At 38.4% G+C, this 14,084-nt stretch overlaps 1 protein-coding gene across 5 annotated transcripts in view; it reads right to left on the bottom strand.

The window, feature by feature from the left end:
• The window catches only part of Pcdh19 (protocadherin 19), a 109,385-nt gene that overhangs the window by 53,089 nt on the left and 42,212 nt on the right, over positions 1-14,084 (bottom strand). For 4 of the 5 annotated variants that reach the window (XM_052735360.1, XM_052735343.1, XM_052735334.1 and 1 more), the window contains one exon: positions 218-276. The exons of the other annotated variant lie outside the window; for it this stretch is intronic. In XM_052735360.1, coding sequence (XP_052591320.1) covers positions 218-276 — 59 coding nt within the window. The remainder of the gene's footprint in view (positions 1-217; positions 277-14,084) is intronic. 5 annotated transcript variants of the gene reach the window in all.

A 14,084-nucleotide genomic window follows, 5' to 3' on the forward strand; every position in this document is an offset into this window, starting at 1 on the left:
GGAAATAAATATGATGAAATACCAACAGTGATTCTCTTTGTGTGAGGGAATTAAAAATGATCCTTACTTTCTATATTTTTCTCTAAATTCTTCTGAGCATAAGCACATAGGCATTCATCATAACATCCAAAGGAGTAGAGTTCTTAAACATTAATGTTTTGGGGTTTTTATATTAAACCAAGCTAAGCAGTAGGAATGCAAAAGCAAACCAACATACCTTTTGATTAAATGGGCACGGCTATTCACGTAGTTAGAGTCAAAGGAATAGTTTTCAGTCTGCAATGAGAAAGAAAAAGATTAAAAGATGATTCATAATAAGAGTCTAAATGTTCTACTTCAAAGGACTATTTTACTGTGCAAAGCAGTAATGGGGCAACAGTTTGATGAATGTCTTCTTTGGGGCCCCCAAGAGCCCTCCAAAAGCAGCATCTTACTTCTGCAGACCAGGGTGGACTTGGTACAAACATTCTCTAGAATATGGCTGGCTACTGACCATGTAACCACTTAGAGACAAGAGACAGTATGACTCACAATCGTTACAGAAACTAATTGCTTCCCATTCCCCAGTGGAGACCATTTTATGCCCATCTAATTGACTATAAGTTCAAAGGTATTTTTATTAGAAGTAGATAATTAACATGTTAAAATATTTATTCCAAAGATATGGAAATGCAGCAAGGTAATCCCTTACTGTGGATTTAAATGCTGCACTTCCCTTTGTTTTAAGACATTTGCTCAGCATCAGTTACACAGGATGGATTTCATTTTATCACAGATACAAAGGCAAACAAGTACTATGCCCAAAACAGGGTAAAGGGCAGTCCACAGGGGGTACCAAAGTCTTTCATGTGAAACATGAAGTTTGCAAGCAAAGCCCTGTCTCAGTTCCTATCATTAAAACTCTACTGTGTAATCTGGTTACAGTAGCTGGTTGGAGCAAGGGTTTTACAAAAGCAAGTGCAGGGTACCTGAAAGATGAAAGAGATGGGAAAACAGCTTTTGAGCACCGGGAGTCTGCACAGATTGAGGCGGGGGGGGGGGGGGGCAGCCTTAGAATGGGTAGAAGCCAAGGAAACATCTATACTAAAGTCAGTGTCCTAGAAAACTTGATCTTACACCCAATGTTAAAAGCACAGCTCTTGTTGAACCTTTGTATGAACTCCAAACGCCCAAACACATCTCTTCCCTCATCCTGCCATTCAACAATCCCCACCATTCTTTCGAGGCCTTCTGCAATCCCTTCAACTGAAAGCACCTGGAAATGGAAATACAATAGCTGTCTAGAGAACAAAATAGCAGATTCTTTTCGGATGACTACCTGTCAGACACTGACTGCACTAGACTGTTAGGTGCAGTACTTACATTCAAAGATTCACAGTTTGATAGAGGAGAAAATGAGGCAGGTACTAGCAGATCCAGCTACCACATGGACACTAACCAGCCAACCGTCAGGGTAAGTAAGGGCCCTAGATATCTACAGAGTAGGTAGGAAGCTGGCACTAAACAGTTGGGAGGATCAAAGGAGAGAGAACTGGGAAGGAAACAAAAACCCACCAGTGTCCAATAGTTACTAACACATGGCCATGTTCCCTACATGGCCCTCACTTGAAGACAGACTGTGTACTATCTATTTACACTGTTTCTGTCTAAATGTTTAGATACCCTTTAGTGTAAACACAAGTAACTTCTGATGATATTGGAAGAAATAGTTTGAATGAATAAAAATAAAAATGGTCAGTCCATTTCTAATTCATTGATTAGTAAGTGAATGCTGAGACTGTGACAAAAGTAATTAGTGGAGAAGACTGTGTTGGAAATATGACCTTAGTATTTGCTATAATAAGTTATTCAGAAGTCACTTAACTAAGAAACATTTGATTTAATTCATTTTACCAACACAACAGGCAAAAATGGTGTTACATGTGGGTTGTTTTATTATATTCACTACAATACTCAATTTAACAAGAAGTTATCACCTCCTAAAAATCATGCTACCCTGCCAAAATAGGGAATGGACTGCGCATTCAGTGATTTATTTCTTGGTTTCATGGTACAATCTTTGTTAAATTACTTAATTTGTCTGTGCCTCAGTTTCCTCCTATGTGAAGTTCAAACCACAGAAACATGAATTCAAAAGATAAACTCAACAGCATTTATCAAGGCTCACAATGAGATTCCACACCGACACTGCTTTCTGTGGAGCTTAACATTGCAAGTAGAACCAGAAATTTACTTCATTCTGGTAAAGAAACAAGTTACCTGTTCAAACTTACTAGATCTTTACAAGTAAAGTGGCAGAAAAAAATACATAGATACACAAAAGCACTAGGGAAAAAAAAGAAAAGAAAAGTAGAAGGTATTGGTTGGCCTTGCAGAAAACTCAAAAGCAACATACCAAGCTAATATCTTGTTAAGAGAAACATATTTTCCAGCAGAATAGTTTACATGTGTGCACAGGTGAAGGCATCAAATCTCTGTGCATTGTGATGACCTGACCTCCATGCACCGTACAGGAACCACATGTTTGAGCAGAGAGAAATAACCACGCAAATGTTAGCTCTGATGACTGTACTATTTTTGACTCCTAAGGGAATATCTATCTCACCATGAGCTATCCCACTCACCATCAATGAGTTAGTAGTAGAGAAAACTCTAGAAGTCCTGGTTATAATGACCTTAAGAATTCTCCCCACTCATCAAGGTTCACAAATTGGCTAGCCATTGACAGATGCAACAGCTATGATATGACATTCAAGGTAGAAAAATATCATTGAACTTTATCATCTTCCTCTACCTTTCCTCTTCTTTAAACTTAATGAGTAAACTTCCCAGTCTTGTGAATCCTGAACTCCAAATGTGAATGTTCCATTATCCAAAGCAGCAAATGGACCATGCTGCATCCTTGTAAAACAGATTCTCAAAGCAACTTTCTCAGAATAAATGGAGCTATTACACCTCATCCATTGTCTTTTGCCTTTACAGTCAGTTTCAGTCCCTAAAGAAGTAGCTTGTTTGCAATTACAGGAACAATTTACGCAACAGAATCATTCACATGAGAACAGAATCCACTACTGGCTTCAGTACTACATTCAGAACAACTGAGTTAACTGGCCATGAAGGCCTATTATATTATGGATCTATATTTATTAGCATCGAAAATTCTAGCTCAGACTGAGGAGATGTCTTAGCAGGTAAATCACTTATTGTACAAGCATGAAGACTGGACTCTGCATGCCCTGGGACCACATAAAAGCCAAGTGGGCCTGGCAGCCTACCTGTAATCCTTTGGGAGGCAGAAACAGAGAATACCCAGATCACGTTAACTAGCTGAAACCCTGAGTTCCAAGTACAGTGAGGAGCATGGCTCAATGTATAAGGTAAAGAGTGAAGAAGATACCTGACATTAACCTCAGACCTATACACACATGCAAGCCTACCACACATACACATATATGTACAAAAGACGTTCTGTCTCATACTGGGTCCAGGTGTGTACTCAAATACAATTCTTGTGCACTAAAAGAATCAATTTTTCCTCATCTGGTGGAGTGAAGAGTGATACTTAGAGGACCCTGAGAAAGAAACCATCTTGTCTTAATGAACTGGAACAGCTTGCACATCTTAAATGAGTGTTTCTCAGCTCTAAGTGCATATCAGAATCATCTCAGGAACTTTTTTAAAAAGTACCATCTATGAAAGATGCTGAGATAATTGGTGTGGAATTCATACGACTTTTAAAGTTTCCCTGATAAATCGAATGCACCTCCATGGTGAAGTCCAAATGTCAAAAACAAAGAACTAGCTACAGCCTTTGGCCAAATGTTCCATGTTTGTTCATACAAGCCAGTTATCATATTGTGTTACTAGCTGATCATATGATAGCACTTCTCTAAGTTTATCAGTCAAGGTGATCTCAATGTAGGACAAAGAACCACAGAAGGAACAGACTTTTTAAGAAATAATAAGAGTTTTACTTTTGTATGTGAATATATTAGCTTCTGGTTAGCCTTATTTAATCAAAATTTGCTTGACATTATTCCAGTCCCATCTCTAAGTATTCTAAATGGCAAATAACATGAAACACTTGAGAGAGAGATTTTTCTCTAAATGTCACATTAATTTCACTAGGAAATGTCCCCATCTCTAATGAGACAGCCAGGTTAACACAGAAACACAGCAAAGAGACAAGAACAACATTTGTTTCTGGAAATGTAATTTTGACATTAAAAATGGGTCAAAAGCAAACTTTAATTTCTAGTCTTGATGGGAAATATGTCACTTTTAAAATTACCCAAAACACTCACAAATTCTTTCTCTAACTAGAAGCCTTTTTCCCTTAGAAATTCAATGAGGGCAGACTTCTTGGCCTTGAGTTAGTAAAACCTTGGTTTTTCTACAGCTATTAAAGAATGAATATTTCTGGATAGCTGAGATATCCAGAGGTTAGGGATTTTCCCCTTTAAGAACTGAAACTATGTTTCTAAATTAACTTTTCCTATTTGTTTCTGAAATGTATCACCAAATTCCCTCTGTATAGTATAAAAAGCATGATTTTACCTTTTCTTGGTTATTTGGGAGTACCCATCTAAACACAAAATACCATGATGTGTAGGATTAAACTCTACCCTCAATGACCCCAAAACACTATCTTGGGTAGCTCATAGCTTTGACTTGAAAAGGAACCCTAAGTGTTGCTGCTTTTCAGGACTCTTTTGCCATTTTTCCTTGAATATTTTTACTCTACTGTGTTCTTGTAAACAATTAAATGTCTGAGCATAGTCTAAAAATTGAGCTAACAAATTCTGAGTAGAGAGCATGGAGATGTACAGGTTCTAAAATAGAAATTGCATGGCCTTCAGTATACGGACTTTTGTGCAGTATTTTGGGTTTTATGATTGCTTTGTGTTTCGCCTGCTTAGGCACCTTCTTTGTTTGCTACTTTTTCCTCAGTATCCTTCTGGATATAGGAAATTTGGAGTGAGACTTTGGGGGTGGGTGATATGTTATGTTTCTATGTTAATAAGTCTGGCACATCAGAAGTCAAATACTTCCACTTTGTCAGGCCCTCAAGGTAGCAGAGAATGGCCTACTTTAATTGTCATTTTGTATTACTTTTACAGTTCACTGAGTTGTGCCCTAGTCTCTGGAAGAGTGACTGCAGCTCTCTCAGCACCACATTTATCACTAGAAGAGACTTAAACCCTAAGGAGAAAGAAGCCAAATAAATGCAAACATCCAGGACTAGACTCTTTGCCCAGTGGCACAACTCCCCAGGCCACTACAACAAGCTATAAAAAGGTTTCAGACGCTTAGGTTAAAACAGAGATTTTCAGACCTAAAGGTCTGTATTTCAAAAATGAACAGTCTTTTATATTGCACCTTACAATTCCCACCAAACTGAAAAGCATAGCAACTGAAATTTACTCTTTTGAAATGGTTAACTCTTAAGTCATCTTAGTGACACAAACTTTGAAACTAAAACCCCAAATCAGATGCACAGCAAAGTGATTTTAAATTGCTGCCTATTTTCTTAAGAGCTAACTTCCAATAATGATAATTATGTCCACTGATCAATGATGAAAAGACCCATAACCTTTTCCAAAACTGAATACTGTTTTAGATATTCAAATGACCGTCCTTTCACGTGTTTTTTAATGAATTGACAAATGACTTTTTCCTGCTTCCTATGCCTAACACATAAAAATGAAAAAATGTAAGTTTTGCATAGCAATAAAGCCAACATGCCTCCAGCTAGAATGTATATTCAAAGACTCATCCATCTACACAGCAACAGTTAAAATAGGAATTACTGGCAGCAGAATAAAAGACAGCATCCCAGAGTTCCTATCACTAGGAAAGACAACTACTAACCACAGTAAATCTGATGTTTTACATATACCCAAGCTCCAGTTCTGACACACAAATGCACATATTTGCAAGCAGGCAAGCATGTGTGCACACACACTTGCACACATATAATTTGATTATAAAGAACAGTGTGTTGTCAAAAAGGAACCTAAATTTTCTACCCATGGTTGTCATTCACTCACAGATAACTTTGGATCAATCATTTTGTTCCTAGAGAATTTAACCTATCCACCTTCAAAGTGAGATTAACCAAAATGATCTTAGTGTTTCCTTTCAAGCTCAAAATGTCTAGGTTTCTAAACAAAGTGATTCTTATGAATTAACTCATTAATTCATCCATTCAATAATTATGTTCCAAACACTGGTAAGAAACAGTCCATGTCTTCCAGGAGCTCACAAGCTAACAGACTTCTTTCCAAGGATCATCAGCCTGATAAAATACACACAGTGAGACCGGCACCTAGCTACCTGCACATACATGCATATAATTGTATACACGGCACTTTACATGCAATCTACAGAACTACATCAGTACTTTTTAGAACTAAATAGCATCTTAACAACTTGATCATGGTGAGTGACACACAGAAAAAAATTGGCCATTGCAGTTGTTACATGTGCATAACACACATCATAAATGTAAGAAACATCTCTCTCCTACCAATCATTGTAAAATTTTTAAGATTTTAGGGCCAGATTCTGATTAGTACCTTTAGATTCTCTTAGTACCATCTCCACAGTCTGCATCACCTGCCACTGTTGCTTCATTTCCAGTTTTTAATGCTTCAGCCCATCGTGCAAAATGCCGTTTGGATAATCATTCTTGCCCACTATTGTCAGCACAACACTTCTGTTTTCCAGTCCTGCAGTAACTCCTTGTTATTATTAGCATTAAATCGGAGCAAATCCACCCTTAGTTAAACAGTCATCCAGTAAAAGACGTTCACTTCCTCACCTTCCTCATTTCTACCTTCTCTGAAGTCTAATATATGTCCATTACTTGTCATCTCATATGCTTGTCATGGTCCCACACTCTGATTACATATTGTACATACAATTATGCATTTTCTCAATGTCTGTGACTATTTCACATGTAGCATGTCAGTTTCTCTTCCAACTGGGCTTGAGGCTCTCTTTTGAAGAACCTTTGCCATCTGCTACAATCCTCGATAGTTAGCAAGAATGCATGTGATGTTTTAAGAATAGCCAGAGAAAAATGGAAGTGATCAAGAATAAGACTACTCACATGTGAAGGTAGATGACCAATTCTGTTAACCCAAAGTGGTCCTATTTTCTTCAGAACACCTTCATACTGCATACTGTCTTCTGTAGGTACAATTCATTCTTTTATCTCACCCAATCTCAACCTCATATGTACATACAGCCTAAATACTACTGTCACGGATAAAAGTTAATGTAGTAAGTGTTTTCTGTCCATCTAAACCCATCAGTACTCTGAACATGTCTAGGAATGACTTGACATTTTTTCTAAATCAGGATAGATTAAAAACTCTATCAGAAGATAAGTATTCATCTACATAGACCTCTAAGACACAGCCTGCCAGTGTGGCGCCCACCTACTTTTCTACGTGTGATAGAGAACTAACTGTAGGATACTACTGAGTTTCAGGGCAGGGCTGTCAATGGGTAACATGGGCTATATAGTTAACACACAAGTTGAACTGAAAGAGAGTCTTACGTGGCATCCTTTCATGATCATTCAAAGCTTTGCTGGCACTACTGATGTTGTCAGACTACCAAGACATAACAGAGATGTCCTAGGAAAAAACACTATTCTCTTTGGGTTGAAGCTCTATCTTTTGAAGAGCAATCCATGTCCTTTTCCAACAAAGGTCTTCTTAACCAGCCTCTTAGTTTTCTACAGGAATCTGTGCAATTCTAATGCAAAAGTCCTGATGAAAGACTGGGTTGAATGTGGTATCATCGGACAAGCAAATATAGGCTTCTGCATAAAGTTCTTGAAGCTATCACTAAGTCTTTGATGAGACATAATACACTCTGATACAGGATCTGCCTATAGAATGCTCTCTGAAGCCATTTAATGTCTACTGTACATAAAAATACAAAATCAATAAGGCCACAGTATGAGTAGACATAGGTGAAGAGTAAACAAAATGAAGTCATGGAAGGCAAACTACACCATCCCACATAAACAAAACTCAACTCAAGGATTAAGTAGCTATCAACCAACCACATGTGAGAAAATCCTGGAGTTGAAGCACCATCCCAAATATGGAGCTACAACACATTAAAGCTATTTTAAAGGCAAGCACCAGCACGGAATGCTTTCATCTCCAAATATCAAAGTCCTTTACAAGCAGGTGCCAACTGTTACCCTTCATCCCTCTAAAAGCCAAGAAAACAAACACATGGGATAAGTACTACAATCAGTTTAAATACTGACTCAGCTGGAACATGCCTTAACAACAAGGATGACAAGAAAACCACCGGGAACACTGTTCCTGGCATTACCTACTACTGAAACGAAAAACAAATATAAGACTCATAGCATCATCAGTGAAGTAACCAGCCTATTTCACACTTGCTTTTGCTCAGAGTGACATTGCTTGGCTGCTTCTAATGAAGGTGTGAGTAAAGTGTAGTCTATCATTTAGACAAAGGGGAAAAAAAACTTGGCAGTTGGCACTAACTAAAGATGGTTCCCCAGACCCAGCTGGAGGACCCAGTCATGTGTGCTAAGGGATCCAGGAATGTTTAACTTCCTTCCCTGGAAACTCAGTAAGCATCTCAATTGTCACTTGGAGGCAATGACAACCATCTTGAGAATGTAAACTAAGATAACTTGCTATAATTTATACAGCAGTTTCAATTTCAAAAGCTGTGATTTGATAAAACTAATACAACTTATAATAAATCCATTTGATCCTCAATACTGCAAAAAATACAAAGAAAACAAAATCCATATAAGACCTCCCACCAGCAATGACAATTAGGGATCCACAGTATGAGTTACATTGGCTCCTGAATTCCTCTGACTCAGAGAAGGCCCAGCACTCTCAGAACCTGAGGTGGTCCATTCTTTTCCATTAAGTTCTCCTTTACCAGTTCCTCAATTCCCTGCTACTTAGCAACTATAGAGCCCTGGCTGCCTACAGAGTACAATTTCTATTGAGTGAGCCTTGTCAGCTGAAAAGACTTTCAAAATATTTGGAAGGTAAGTGGCAGGTGGCCCTGTCCCTGTGAGCCAAAACAACACCCCCAAATTCAGTTCCAACCCCAATCCCATTATTTAGATTATACATCACTTAAAGCCCAGTTGCCTCCACAAGCTTATTTAAAAGTAAAAGAGGATCAGTCTTTGGCATAGCACTCACTCTAAACTCATTTGCCTTGTACCAGCTTGTTGCTCAAGTCTGTGATATGTGATCATGCTGGCACAAAACAATGGAGCAATCTCCCATCTTAGAAATAGCGAGTGCATTAGTTTCTAATATCGATATTTTCTAATTAGATACAATAGATCATTTTCTTGTTTGTGGTCAATGAGAGCCTCCATGGTTCTCTTTTGTTGCAGATATTTCTAATTACTGCTATGGCAAACCGAGTAGGCTCTCATCGTACCAGGATGAATGGAGAGAAGCATGTACACATAGAGCAGTCACATGTATTTTCTGCCACAAGCATATACATCGATTATTTCTGAACTTTCAAGTACTAATTTCAAATTTAATGAGGCACAATAAACATTTCTCAAAATTGGGGCTGCACGGTTGCTTAACATTGGCAACCTCCTAATTATGACTGTAGTTTAAATAAAAGGCACTTCATTCTATATAAATTATTAGGTATTGAATGAAACCCACAGTAGCCTCCAGTTTTCAGTGTGGAAAGAAAGCATTGCAGGAAATCGGTATTAGGGGGACAAACTTTATGAGCTAATAATGAGAAGTAATAAGTGCATTCAAAAGTTGTGGTGGAAATATTAACTCATTCTCAAAAACCCCCTACCTGTCCTCCCAAATTTATCAGACCTTCTCATTTTCTGTATGGTAGAGGGGTGAGAAGGAGGAGGGCATACAGAATTTGACACATTTTGAAGACAGTGATTCAGCAAAAGGCTACCATCTGATGTGGAGTTCTGCCAGCCATGCATGGAGAAGGCCATTATTGCACCTCACAAAATGGCTAATTTTATCAGCAGCTGGAAATTGTCAAAGTATTAGCAATCTGTAATGCAGTTATGGAAAGAACCAAAAGCACAACAATTACTAAGGCACCTTGTATTTATATGGAACCTTTTATCAGAAGATTTCCAGAAGGTTTAACAGGCTCTCATGGAAAGGGATCATTTCCCCCCACAGCTGAGACACAATAGTCATTCTGCACTAGTAACAGTAAATATAAAGGGTTGCTGGAGAGAGGGGAATTACTAAACCTTACAGAAACCATGAAGGAGAGAAATTATTTTTAGTCAGGCAAAAAAACACATACCCAAGTTGGAAACTAGGGCTGACAGTAGCTACATTTTTTACAGAGCTCATGGCACAGAACTGAAGAATTTTGCTTATCATTCAGCCAGCAAGACTTCTGTAAGGTGCTTAATGACTGTAATAGAGCAGGTGCCTCCTATTAATAAGAATTAGCATTTGAAAATGAACACAATGCACAAAAGTTGCCATTCTTTTCCTGAAAGCCTTTTTGCTAACACGAACTAGCTAATCCTCCTGTTACCATTATGAGCTAAATAAATATTATTAACTCTACTAATGGCATGACAGAGGAAGTGAAGAGATTCACCCTCTACTAGAAAGAGGCGCCGAGCATCTGCAACTAGAACTTGAGACTGTTCACACCAGGTCCCATGCTCACACCCCCAGGCCACACCTCATTAAGATCCTGGAAAACGCAACAAAATGGAAGGAATTAGGACTGGCTGACTGAGTACACTCCTTAGAAGAAAAAAAAAATTATCCCCAGTCTGCTTCAACATGACAAATCCAAGGGCAGTGAACACAACTACGTCAATTTCCTCCCGAAGGAAGATTAAGAAATAATGAGGGGGAACTCCTCACTCTCCCTCTATCATCAGATTCCCAGCAGCAAAAATAGGAAGAATTCAAACTCAACTCTCAAAAAAAAAAAAAAAGAAGAAGAAGAAGAGTGTCAGAAACATAAAACTGTGCTGTGTCAGAACTGTGCTTCAACCCGGGTCGTTTATGGCTTCCTTCTTTTCTCCACACTTGCCTAGCCACCTCCCTCCCCAGCTCTTCCCAGATGTTTTCCAACTAGATTTAGATCTCCTTGGCTTTACTCATTCTTAACTAGTACACCCACTCCTCATTCTGGATAGCTTGATATTTGTGTCTCTTTCTATTTTGTTGATTTGCAGCATGGTCTCAAGTAATCAAGGCCAACTTTGAACTCATTTCCTCCTGCCTTCCGAGTGCTAGGGTGACACATGTGTTATACTGTGCCCAGCTCTTGTGTCCACTTAGTAAAAGACATTTGGTCTGGGCTTAACTCAGTACAAATAGATATGGCAGTTATTTCTTACCACAAACACACACACACACACACACACACACACACACACACACACACACACACACACACACACACTTTTTCTTTTTCATGAGGGAAATAACAGTGTATGTTGTGTTTAGATGTTTCAATTATTTTTCTCTAGTATAACCAGCAACATTTAAGGCAAAAGTCACCCTGGAGACAGTTTACACAGATGGTTCTAAGCTTAGGAAAGATCATAGAACATTTTTTTAACTCACAGAAAGCTTTTGAAATAAGGCAAAGATGGCTCTTACTAGATGTTAGGCTTGTTAACATCATGGACTCTCTCTAATTCTCAATTCCCTGAATTACAATTCTATAAACTGGAAAAAGAAAGTGCCTATCCTAACCACCTTGATAAAGTTGTTATTAGGGTCAAATGGAATAATGCATGTGCAAATGCTCTCTAAAGCTGTGATTCCACAGACATGTGGCACATCTTATTAGCTCATAAACTTGCTTTCTCTTGGATATTTATTTCTACTTCTAACTAAATGCTCATTGAGAATTGTGAATATATTTTTCTACATTTTCCTGCTGGGATATATTATCTTATTCTTGTACTATTTCTTCTATCAACAAAAAATACGGTGAAAAATCTCTCTTGTCATAGAGGACTGTGGGGTGTGTGGTGTGGTGTGGTGTGAGTGTGTGTGTGTGTGTGTGTGTGTGTGTGTGTGTGTGTAGAGAGAGAGAGAGAGAGAGACAGAGAGAGAGAGAGAGAGAGAGAGAGAGAGAGAGAGAGAGAGAGAATGAGAACTAGCTTAAAGAGAGTAGAAATGACCTCACACTATGAAAAATCATGTGAAAGGCAAGATTTGAGACGTTTTAAAAGCTGTTATATACTAGTTTTCTTTCGCCCCATTTCCTTCCTTTGTTATGATTTAACTGTCACAGAATATCTTTTCTTTAAAAAAAAAAAACCCCTCATCCCAGGGTTAAGTAAAGCACATTAGCATGCCTAATTCAGAGCTGTCAGCTGGAAATGAGCCATTGCAAGGCTAGTATAGTCTGTGGGCAGGAAAACAGGATTAAAGGACTGGACAGCTGCACCAGAGACCACTCAGGACCAACTATGGGCCCACTCCTTCAGAGCTGCACTATATAATAGCAAAGACGCCTGCAGCAATTTGAATTTAAATGAACAAAAACGCAATTAAGTTTATGTTTTCTTTCTTTGGTCAGAGTAACCAGGTATCAAGAGCTCAACAGCCACGTGCAGCTGGTGGCTACGATTCTGTTTGTAGACCATTTGTTTCACCACAGAAAGTTCTAGTGGCGGCAAGAACGTAGGGGAAAGCTGTCAGCTTGTGACTCAGCATTCTCTAGTATTGAAATGTGACACATAGTGACCTATAGAACACACTCACCTCTCTCATATCCCAGAACACCTTGTATTGCTCATTTACATACTACCCCCACTGGGCAAGACACTTTTCAAGGCTAGGACTATGTCTTCGGGGCTTGTCAGTGTTACTTGCACAGAGCAGACACTCACAGGCTGGTGTCAGCTGATTTAACCACCATCTGGGATAGGAATATCTCTCACCTGTCTCTTCCTGGGATTGAATTGGGAATGTCAAGTTTTATATGCTCTTTCAAGATTGATTGTTTCGTTTCTGAGACAGGTGTATGTTTGAACATTTCACAAGAATTTGAACAGGAGAGAGGAATGACTTAAGTCAAAACCTGAATCTTATGTTTCCTTATCCCTGTTTTTCCATCATTTTCGTTTGTTCAAAGTATCATTGATAAGCCTAAAAAACAAACTAGTGACCTCCATTTGTTCCTATTAATATGCCAGTATGTAACACAAATAATTCTGAATACAATATAATCCTTCAAAGAGGGTGTTTTATAATCTAATAGAATTTAAATATTTTTTAGTCTGTGAGTCTCACTGACTCTACCAAAAACATTATTTTCTCAATAAACATCCAGTATTGGTATGGCAATCATTTTTACAGAACCTTGTATCAAATGATAAGTCTTAGGAAGTGAGGAGGCAAAGTATTACTCTTCCTTTAAAACTGACAGGGAAAATGAGGCTCACAGTTTCTGAATCCATGATCAAGTATCCAAGTATTGAAAGAGTCAAAGCAAGAGCCTAAGACTTTCCTGCTTCCCAAACAAGAGGTATGTCCTCTAAATTTATAGAGAATAGGAAATAGAAGCCCAGTTGGTAGATTTACTGCTTTTGCTTTCTATCTATAGTCCCTTTTGAAATCTACCTTTCATAATTAAAGAAATATATTCTTTATGCAATATTAATTATTTCTTCAGCTCATGATGGAGCCTTCAGTTGCTTGATTGCCAAATGTGGTCATTTGGAAAGGTTTTAAAATCATCACTGCATCCTAACAATGATATGCTGTCTACTGTGGACTTTGAAGAATTCCTTTTCTGTCTCAGGACCAAGACAAAATCATATATTCAAAGGTCACTAAAATTCAATATGGCTTTAGCAGTTATGTAATATCTTAGCTCCCTTCTTCCCTCTCTTTCCTCCCTCTCCATACCCCTCAATTTATCCCCCACCATCAGCATTCTGAACACAAGATAACAAGCCTATGAGGATCTTCCAACCAGCCCAAGGCAGCACAACTGGTTACTAGAAACCTAGGTCTGAGTACAGAACCCATCTCTTCCAACACTGACATCATAGCTCA

Source organism: Peromyscus californicus, unplaced genomic scaffold (assembly GCF_007827085.1).
Source record: "Peromyscus californicus insignis strain IS unplaced genomic scaffold, ASM782708v3 Scaffold_10__1_contigs__length_136768540, whole genome shotgun sequence".
Lineage (NCBI taxonomy): Eukaryota > Metazoa > Chordata > Mammalia > Rodentia > Cricetidae > Peromyscus > Peromyscus californicus.